The following is an 11,086-nucleotide window of genomic DNA, read 5'->3' on the forward strand; positions in this document are numbered from 1 at the left end:
CCAACAAAAATCATCCCGAATACAGCCACAGCGCTGTTTTGTGTCTCTGAGCAACATGACGGTGTTTCGTTCTTGAATGAATCAACCGTTTAAATTATTCGGTTAAATCGCAAAGACTCACTAATTAAGAGTGATTTGCTGCCACCTGCGGGTAGTTTTAATTTCACATTTCGGCTTTTTTTTCATGTTTTAAATCATTTCACATATCAGTATTCAACGTTTTATGTTTAATATATCAAAACATTATTTATGCATTTGTAATTGCAGGTTAAATGCATTCATGTCTTGCATTAAACAAAATACATGTGTGTAAATACATCTAAGTGCCACTTCAGATGCAGCTTCTGTGTTGATTTAATTTGCTCGGTAACAGCCCAGATGTCTTATTATTTTAATTCACTGATTAAATGAAAGAATTTGACTCAAAAGATAATGGACACTTTTAGAAAAAAATGCCCATAAAATGTAAAAATCAGTTTAAACTTATTGGAAAAGATTAATTTCTATCAGTATGAACTGACCAGCACACAGAATATGAAGAATATTAAAAACATTATGAGTCAGCTGTCTTCGGCAGTCCTTAAGATATCATCAGCACAATAACACACTCAGCAAAATATCGTCTAATTATCGTTATCGATAAAATCCCAGAAAATATCGAGATATAATTTTGTCAATATCGCACACCTCTAATAGTATGTCATAATTTTGACTTTTAACTCATAGTTATGACTTTTTATGCCATAATCATCACATAGTATGTCATAATTTTGACTTTTCTGTCATAAGTTAGATGTTTAAAGTGATTTTAGGAGTGGATGCTGAGGTGTTTGTGTGCCCGCAGGCGTCTCTTCTGCAGCTGGAGCAGAGCTGTGAGTCTGCTGGTTCTCAAGTGAAGCTGCAGGAGAAGATGCTCTCTGCTCTGCTCTGCGATACAGAGCAGCTCCAGCGCAGCATCCTCCGTCTGGACGCACAGATCCACAGCCTCCTGCTGGAGAACCTGGAGCTCCGGAGCTGGACGGAGGAGCAGCAGGAGCGCCGCCGCTCCCAGCAGACGGAGTTCAGCTCGCACCGCAGCCGCGTGAGTGACTACAGGACAGCCGTGTGTCTGCAGGAGAGCCGAGCGCACCTCCATCAGGAGCTCCAGCACAAGCAGCAGGAGGCGTCTGGACTCAGACTCGCTCTGGAGGAGCTCCAGACCGACCTCCAGAAACCAGTCCGTCAGACGCAGGTCTCTCTCTCACCGCCGACAGACTCGTCACCTCTGACTCTATGAGACGCCTCATGTGTGTGTTCTGATCCTTACAGAAGGAACTCCAGCTTCTCAAGGAGAACATTCTTGCAGCCAGACAGACTGTGATGGAGAGAAAAGCTCGTCTGGAGAACGAACGGCAAACGCAGACGCAGCTGAGGAGAGAGATCGAGGTAAACCGAGCGAATCTAAAGTCACGGTTATTTCTATAGACATGGTCTCATGATGGACATGGACATGATATCCCTTTTGAGAGGAGCACAGCTTTCACTCTCAACCAAACTAGCATTACTAGCCAATCAGAATGTTTTGCTCGTATAAACACGAGACGCACATAATAATAGTATCGATGTGCAGAGTCGCAGCTGATGGAGAAGCGAGACGCAATGGTCAAAGATGTCCATCTAGTGCATATTTACATAGAACAACTAATTAAAAAGCAGCGCAGCTTTGCAAACAGCTCAGAGTAATCATGTCATCTCCATAAAACGATACGATCGCCAGAACAAATTGACTGTGATTTACACAATAGACACATGATCTATTAACGGTAACTTACCAGTAAAGACTGTATGTGTGAAAGGGGACTGTATGTCTGTATATACGTTCATCTGGGAAAACAATGTGCATTATCTCACTAGATTTGTAACGTAAATCATTTATAAACATGTGCCCACACAGGAGAATACATCAACCTATGTCTAAATATGCCATTTATTGTACAGCGCGATTTCAAAATGAAAGTTTCGGAGTTTGCATGTGGACAAATATTAAAATTAAATGGATTTAAACATGGTTTAATCACGCTGTAAAGTGAACCGTAACCAGGCCTGTGGCGGCCTCTGCAGGTGTTTGTTAGAACACAATGTACTTTAATATTATGTATAGGAATATTACATTGTGTATTTTAACAGTGTTGCTCAATAAAACCATGTAATTACTTGGTTTTGATATTTTATTTGAGGCAATTATTATTGCCTCATCGTTAGTTTATATATAGTCATACTAAAGCCTGGTTTTCACTTAGGTCCGTTTGTTACTAAAAATATATCAGATTACTCATTTGTCAAAATAGATGACAAATGAGACAAAGGTGTGTGTTACTTTGTAGCGTCATTTACAACAGCTCATACAGATATGTGAATGATGACGGAATGATCATTTTGTGTGAACTATCCAAGTCTTAGATTCTCCTTCTTCAAACCTGATCTTGACGACTCTTCCTCAGATTCAGGAGCGCAGATGTGAGGCCATCCTGAAGCGTCTGCGCAGTCAGCTGAAGGAAGCGCAGTCGGGTCACCTGCAGCTGCGCAGCGACGTCACACACCTGCAGACGCAGCTGGAGGAGCTCAGGACTCAGCTGGAGCGAGACGGACGCTGATGGGGCTAGAGACAACAAGTTAAAGGTTCTGTGGGAATGTGTTTGAATTAGAGCTGCGGAACGATTCGTCACGATTCAAAATAAAAGTGTATGTTTACGTATGATATGTGTGTGTGCACTGTGTATGTTTATTATGTATATATAAATACACACACATGCATGTATATATTTCAGAAAAATGTTATATATAAATTATACAAATATAAACATGTAGAATTTTCAAAATATATAGTGCATGTGTGTGTATTTATATATACATAAACATACACAGCACACACACGTATCATACGTAAACATACACTTTTATTTTGAATCGATTAATCGTGACGAATCGTTCCGCAGCTCTAGTTTGAACGCACACCTGTGATTTAAAATGTATTAATTTTCTGTGAACATGTTTGTGATTTAAACTGCAGGTTCGTTCAGTCCGGCACTGGTCAGTGTGTGTTTGGATGTTTTCTAACACTGTTCAACTGGTTAACAGTTAACCGGCTCTCATGTTTCTCTCTCCGTCTGTTACAGCAGATTAATATGCATAACAAAAATAAACAGTACTTTCATTATTTGTACATATACAGTGTGATTTACTGCACCGACGGAATCAAATCGAGGCACATACATTAAAGAGAATGACCAAATATGATTAAAATATGCAAGCAGACAGTCAAAACGGCAAGCAAGAAATGCATCAATACCTTCGAAAAAACACATGCATCATTTTCAATGTCAACAGAACAAAAAGTGCCAAATATAAGTGATCGGAAAAAGCAACGTAATTCGGTATTTCACACTCGTGTGTCATTCATTGATGCGTACTGTACGATAATCCGACAATAAAACTAATTAACAACAAAGAACTAGAGGCGGATTCACCACTTTAGACTGTTTGAAATATAAAAGACAGGATCGTATAGATATACAGTAGTTGGCTTCCATCAGCGCTCCCAAAGCTTGCACAGGCCTTTAACACATTTCTCTCGCTTTCATTTGTATGCTGTTAGTGATTGTATTATTTTTCATATGCATATGCTTACATATGAGATCGGTTGTTTCTGCGTCTTCATGGTCTGTGTTTTTGATCGAGTGATTCTAGACTCATTCAGGAGATGTGTAATAGCGCCCCCTAGTGTATAACAGTGAGAACACGGAAAATTCCGTGTTTGGCAGGGAAAGAGTTAATTGCTGTGTATTCTGCACGTTTCAAACAAGAGACATGTAATGGAAGCAAAATAGAGCTCAAAACCAAGCAGTGAAGCATGAAAACGCATGCCTGCAGTGTCTCACCTTAAGGCGTCAGAGTCGGAACTCGGGTGTCATGAGCCTGAGTACAGCGAGTAACATGTTAGCACCGCTACAGCTACTAGACTACCTGTATTCATCTCTCCACGTGAAGAAACACAGCAGGACACCGGCTTTCATTTCCTCGTCATTTATTAAAGCCAACAGTTTAGTGCAACTGCATGACGTCACATTGTTTTGAAGGAAACATGCACATACTGTGAGGTCACTGACAGACTGACGTGTGACCAGAGCCATGGACCGTAAGGCAAATAACTTAACGAGAGCAGAACTCGTTCACGAGCTCACAGAGAATCCGTCCTGAAAGCGGATTCGCAGTCCTTGACACAGAGGGCAAGGGTTCGGGGGTCAAAGGTCACGCTCGTCCTCGGGGCGGTGCTCGTTTGGTCTTATTCACATGTCGACGACAAAGTGCTCCTTATGCATTCAATACAGCTAGAGGAACAAAACTAAAAGCCAACCAATAAAACCAGCAGAGAGGCTGGAGTGCTGGATAATACCATCCGGTCCGGATTATCTGAGAAGTGATTGCGGAGTCCGTTCACAGCATCGCGTCTCGAGAGGTAGTCAGGCGGTGGGTCCGGGGCCCGGGGCCCCTGCGGTGGGCGATCCGGTCTGGACCTGCGCCTGGAACTGTGTCAGCTGCTCTGGACTGGACAGGTTCTTCAGCACAGAGTTCTCCTGCTCCAGCTGAGAGTTCCTCTCCATCAGCTCCTTGATCTGCTCCTTCAGCACCTCCACCTCCTCACGCACCGCGAACATCAGGTGACTCTTCACCAGGTCCTGCGCAAACACAACCAGACCTTACCACGAGACACCGCACTCACTCACGTCAAACGTTTGCTTAACAAGGCTGCATTTATTTGATCAGAAATACAGTAAAAAATGTGAAATATTATTAGAATGTAAAACAGCTGTTTTCTAAGTGAATATCTGTTAAACTGTAATGTATTTCTGTGATGTGCAGCTGTATTTTCAGCATCATTCCTCCAGTCTTCAGTGTCACATGATCTTCAGAAATCAGTATAATATGCTGATCTGCTGCTCGAGAAACATTTCTGATTATTATCAATGTTGAAAAAACTGATGCATTTTATTTTTCAGGATTCACAGATGAACAGAAAGTTCAAAAGAACAGCATTTATTTGAAACGGAAATCTTTTGTAACATTATAAATGTCTTCACTGTCACTTTTGATCAATTTAATGCATCCTTGATGAATAAAAGTATCAATTTCTTTTGAGCAGAAAATAAGAAACATTTCTGATTATTATCAATGTTGCAAACACACATAAAACTCTAAATTATTCCAAACGTTTGACTACCAGTGGATTTCTGGCAGTAAAGCTTGAAAACATTCTCACATCGCTGTTATTTTACTATCATTAATACACGAGTAGTTTCTATATTTTCTGGCTTCACTTTAGGTTTAGTTGTAGTTTTAAACATTCTTTTATTAGATTAATTTGCATGTGTCAGTATTATTGCAGAATCTTGCTACTCTCACAGTTTTTGTTCATATTTACAATTCTTACTTTATTTTTATATTTTTGCTTAAATTTTAGTGACGGATTTAATTATTATGCTGTGCGTTTGTCTTATTTTAAAATATCTATATAATTTTTATTCAGTTGTTTTAGTTTATTTAGCTTTCGTTATTTTAAACTAATTGAAAATGTTGCCTTGGCAACTATGTTTTTTATATTTCAATTAACGTTTATTTTGTTTCAAGTAATGGTTATATTTGTATGATTTTTGTTTTAGTTATCAACAATATCACGACTCATATAATCCGACAATAAAACTAATTAACAACAAAGAACTAGAGGCGGATTCACCACTTTAGACTGTTTGAAATATAAAAGACAGGATCGTATAGATATACAGTAGTTGGCTTCCATCAGCGCTCCCAAAGCTTGCACAGGCCTTTAACACATTTCTCTCGCTTTCATTTGTATGCTGTTAGTGATTGTATTATTTTTCATATGCATATGCTTACATATGAGATCGGTTGTTTCTGCGTCTTCATGGTCTGTGTTTTTGATCGAGTGATTCTAGACTCATTCAGGAGATGTGTAATAGCGCCCCCTAGTGTATAACAGTGAGAACACGGAAAATTCCGTGTTTGGCAGGGAAAGAGTTAATTGCTGTGTATTCTGCACGTTTCAAACAAGAGACATGTAATGGAAGCAAAATAGAGCTCAAAACCAAGCAGTGAAGCATGAAAACGCATGCCTGCAGTGTCTCACCTTAAGGCGTCAGAGTCGGAACTCGGGTGTCATGAGCCTGAGTACAGCGAGTAACATGTTAGCACCGCTACAGCTACTAGACTACCTGTATTCATCTCTCCACGTGAAGAAACACAGCAGGACACCGGCTTTCATTTCCTCGTCATTTATTAAAGCCAACAGTTTAGTGCAACTGCATGACGTCACATTGTTTTGAAGGAAACATGCACATACTGTGAGGTCACTGACAGACTGACGTGTGACCAGAGCCATGGACCGTAAGGCAAATAACTTAACGAGAGCAGAACTCGTTCACGAGCTCACAGAGAATCCGTCCTGAAAGCGGATTCGCAGTCCTTGACACAGAGGGCAAGGGTTCGGGGGTCAAAGGTCACGCTCGTCCTCGGGGCGGTGCTCGTTTGGTCTTATTCACATGTCGACGACAAAGTGCTCCTTATGCATTCAATACAGCTAGAGGAACAAAACTAAAAGCCAACCAATAAAACCAGCAGAGAGGCTGGAGTGCTGGATAATACCATCCGGTCCGGATTATCTGAGAAGTGATTGCGGAGTCCGTTCACAGCATCGCGTCTCGAGAGGTAGTCAGGCGGTGGGTCCGGGGCCCGGGGCCCCTGCGGTGGGCGATCCGGTCTGGACCTGCGCCTGGAACTGTGTCAGCTGCTCTGGACTGGACAGGTTCTTCAGCACAGAGTTCTCCTGCTCCAGCTGAGAGTTCCTCTCCATCAGCTCCTTGATCTGCTCCTTCAGCACCTCCACCTCCTCACGCACCGCGAACATCAGGTGACTCTTCACCAGGTCCTGCGCAAACACAACCAGACCTTACCACGAGACACCGCACTCACTCACGTCAAACGTTTGCTTAACAAGGCTGCATTTATTTGATCAGAAATACAGTAAAAAATGTGAAATATTATTAGAATGTAAAACAGCTGTTTTCTAAGTGAATATCTGTTAAACTGTAATGTATTTCTGTGATGTGCAGCTGTATTTTCAGCATCATTCCTCCAGTCTTCAGTGTCACATGATCTTCAGAAATCAGTATAATATGCTGATCTGCTGCTCGAGAAACATTTCTGATTATTATCAATGTTGAAAAAACTGATGCATTTTATTTTTCAGGATTCACAGATGAACAGAAAGTTCAAAAGAACAGCATTTATTTGAAACGGAAATCTTTTGTAACATTATAAATGTCTTCACTGTCACTTTTGATCAATTTAATGCATCCTTGATGAATAAAAGTATCAATTTCTTTTGAGCAGAAAATAAGAAACATTTCTGATTATTATCAATGTTGCAAACACACATAAAACTCTAAATTATTCCAAACGTTTGACTACCAGTGGATTTCTGGCAGTAAAGCTTGAAAACATTCTCACATCGCTGTTATTTTACTATCATTAATACACGAGTAGTTTCTATATTTTCTGGCTTCACTTTAGGTTTAGTTGTAGTTTTAAACATTCTTTTATTAGATTAATTTGCATATGTCAGTATTATTGCAGAATCTTGCTACTCTCACAGTTTTTGTTCATATTTACAATTCTTACTTTATTTTTATATTTTTGCTTAAATTTTAGTGACGGATTTAATTATTATGCTGTGCGTTTGTCTTATTTTAAAATATCTATATAATTTTTATTCAGTTGTTTTAGTTTATTTAGCTTTCGTTATTTTAAACTAATTGAAAATGTTGCCTTGGCAACTATGTTTTTTATATTTCAATTAACGTTTATTTTGTTTCAAGTAATGGTTATATTTGTATGATTTTTGTTTTAGTTATCAACAATATCACGACTCATGTTTTCAGTCATTTGTGATGATTGGATAAGCGGTTATTTCCACTCACAGTATTTAAGAGCATCAGAACACAACTAGAAACATGTATATTGCCTTCACGGTTTAATAATTCAGGTTTGGACATGAGCGTGAGAACAGCAGGGACTTCTCCAGTCAGCTAAAGCTCTAGAGTGAGATGCGCAGCCGGTTCGATGGGTTAAAGCCATCAGCGATCAGGATTCTGTGTGCAATCTTCAGGCTGCTGGTCCTCCGGGCCGCAGAGGAACAGAACGTTCTTCATCAGAGGGTGGAGCTGCTGGGTTATTCAGGGCATCCGTGTGTCAGAGTTTGCCTAGCAACAAGCACAGACTCCAAATACAGCCGGATCCACACACACACACACACACACACACAGATACACACACAGACACACACTCACAGACACACACACACACACACACACACAGATACACACACAGACACACACTCACAGACACACACACACACACACACACACAGATACACACACAGACACACACTCACAGACACACACTCACAGACACAGACACAGACACACTCACACTCACAGACACACACTCACAGACACAGACACTCACACAGACACTCACACAGACACTCACACAGACACTCACACAGACACTCACACAGACACTCACACAGACACTCACACAGACACTCACACAGACACTCACACAGACACTCACACAGACACTCACACAGACACTCACACAGACACTCACACAGACACTCACACAGACACTCACACAGACACTCACACAGACACTCACACAGACACTCACACAGACACTCACACAGACACTCACACAGACACTCACACAGACACTCACACAGACACTCACACAGACACTCACACACACACACACACACAGACACACACTCACAGACACACACTCACAGACACAGACACTCACACAGACACTCACACAGACACTCACACACTCACACAGACAGACACTCACACACTCACTCACACAGACACTCACACACACCTCACACAGACACACACTCACAGACACACACTCACAGACACACTCACACAGACACACTCACACAGACACACACTCACAGACACAGACACTCACACAGACAGACACTCACACAGACACTCACACAGACACTCACACAGACAACTCACACAGACAGACACTCACACAGACACTCACACAGACACTCACTCACACAGACACTCACTCACACAGACAGACACTCACACACTCACAAACAATACCCCAATCATCTCACATAGTGAGCAGCTGTGAAGGAGAACTAACCGTGTTAAATGAACCGCAGCCTGGCTGTTCTGCCTTTTTATATTCTGTAAATTCATGACTGCATTATTAATGACATTAAACCGGTTTATTAGGCTTACAGTCAGAAGTCTTTGTGTGACGGCTGGTTATGTAAATATGTGAAGCAAAATGTGATCCTCAACCAAAACCAGTCATAAGGGTCAATTTTGTGAAATTGATATTTATGCATCATCTGAAAGCTGAATAAATAATCTTTCCATTGATGTATGGTTTGTTAGGATAGCACAATATTTGGCTGAGATACAACTATTAGAAAATCTGGAATCTGAGGGTGCAAAAAAATCTAAATATTGAGAAAATCATCTTTAAAGTTGTTCAAATGAAGTTCTTAGCAATGCATGTTACTAATCAAACATTAAGTTTATGGTAGGAAATGTACAAAATATCTTCATGGAACATGATCTTTACTTAATATCCTAATGATTTTTGGCATAAAAGAGAAATGTATAATTGTGACCCATACAATGTATTGTTGGCTATCTTTACAAATATAGCAGCTCAGACTCACCATGGCTTGCTCGATCTTGTTGTCTATGGCCACAACACTGGCTCCGGAGGAACTGCGGGAACAACGAACAACACCTGGTCAGTTCATTCATTCATTCGGATGATGTTGCATAAGATCCGCATAAACACACAGCAGGAGAAACTGCATAACGCGACGCTTCGGAGAAGATGATGCACACAATCGAAGCGAAAGGATCCTTCAGATGGACATTACATCACATTCACAGCAGCAGCATCAATATCAGGTAATATTCACCTGTTATCTAGACTCTCCGCGCCCAGAACCGACGACAGAAACGAGATGGAAAAACTCCTGAGCTGACAAACACCGACATCCCTCGCCAGCGGGTAACACGGAGAACTCATTCTGTTCCGCCCATCAAGCGCTCAGAACCACACGAACAGATGCAGAAGCGTCACATTCTCGATCCTGTGCGTGATTTCTCCCGAGGACTCCCACACAAAGGCGCTCGGGATGAGATTTACAGTGCGGGAGATCATTAGCATAATAAGAGAGGGTGCGCACGGCGGCACGCCATTGGCTGAGAGCGCGGGGTATTTGACTAATCTATGCCAAGCCCCGCCCCCTCCCTCTGCTCACGAACAGAACCGAGCAGAGCCGAACAGAGCCGACAAGGGAGCGTGCTTATTTCTGTTTGTTTATCAAAATACGAACATGTTCCAAAGGAAATTCACCGTTTAAAAAAATTACTTTTATTATAATACTATTCATTTATATAATTTTTTGACGCAATTCAGGTTGTGCTGCTAAAAGAAAAAAATAACTTTTTTTTTGTGCTGCAATAACCTGCCTTGTCAAATTTTAAATAAAACTAAACTATAATAATAATAATAGCTTCACAGGAAACATTATGCAACAGAACAACACACCCATAATAACTCAAACACATTAGTATTATAAAGAAAGAGAAAGAAAGGCCACAGACTATACAAAAATGATAAAAGAGAGAAAAATCATTAAGCAACAAGTGATGTGTTTATGTAAGTGGTGAAAGAGCAGAACTGTCCTCAGATGAAGCACAGACTCGATTCTAGGTCACATTTACATTTATTCAATTAGCAGATTTCAAGGACTACAAGTCTTTATACATATGAGATACAACTAAAGAAACATTAATAAATGAACCAAAGTCACACACCTAAGGTACATCACACTCCCTGTTAATTAAACCCCTTAATACACACACACACACACACACAATCAATCACTCACTCAAACACACACACACACACACACACTCACACA

The 11,086-nt window shown here is 40.8% G+C and overlaps 2 protein-coding genes across 7 annotated transcripts in view; one reads left to right on the forward strand and one right to left on the reverse strand.

Moving 5' to 3' along the window:
* The first annotated feature begins 793 nt into the window (after nucleotides 1-793).
* LOC107564836 (coiled-coil domain-containing protein 122) lies at nucleotides 794-2,717 on the forward strand. Its single transcript, XM_016250008.1, has 3 exons — nucleotides 794-1,231; nucleotides 1,309-1,425; nucleotides 2,481-2,717. Exons 1-3 carry the CDS (start codon nucleotides 794-796, stop codon nucleotides 2,631-2,633), a joined length of 708 nt encoding a protein of 235 aa, XP_016105494.1. The 3' UTR covers nucleotides 2,634-2,717.
* Nucleotides 2,718-6,310: 3,593 nt separating this feature from the next.
* LOC107564820 (TSC22 domain family protein 1-like) overlaps nucleotides 6,311-11,086 on the reverse strand; it is an 11,829-nt gene continuing 7,053 nt past the window's right edge. Inside the window, exons 2-4 of one of the 6 annotated variants that reach the window (XM_016249990.1) lie at nucleotides 9,821-9,872; nucleotides 9,274-9,317; nucleotides 8,190-8,273 (exon numbers count right to left, since the gene is read on the reverse strand). In XM_016249990.1, coding sequence (XP_016105476.1) covers nucleotides 8,261-8,273; nucleotides 9,274-9,317; nucleotides 9,821-9,872 — 109 coding nt within the window. In that variant the 3' untranslated portion in view covers nucleotides 8,190-8,260. Of the gene's footprint in view, nucleotides 6,980-7,948; nucleotides 8,277-9,177; nucleotides 9,318-9,820; nucleotides 9,873-11,086 lie in introns of those variants that run through there. The other 5 variants (XM_016249989.1, XM_016249984.1, XM_016249988.1 and 2 more) reach the window with 5 other exon arrangements.

This window comes from Sinocyclocheilus grahami, unplaced genomic scaffold (genome assembly GCF_001515645.1).
Source record: "Sinocyclocheilus grahami isolate Dianchi unplaced genomic scaffold, SAMN03320097.WGS_v1.1 scaffold965.1, whole genome shotgun sequence".
In the NCBI taxonomy this organism is placed as follows: domain Eukaryota; kingdom Metazoa; phylum Chordata; class Actinopteri; order Cypriniformes; family Cyprinidae; genus Sinocyclocheilus; species Sinocyclocheilus grahami.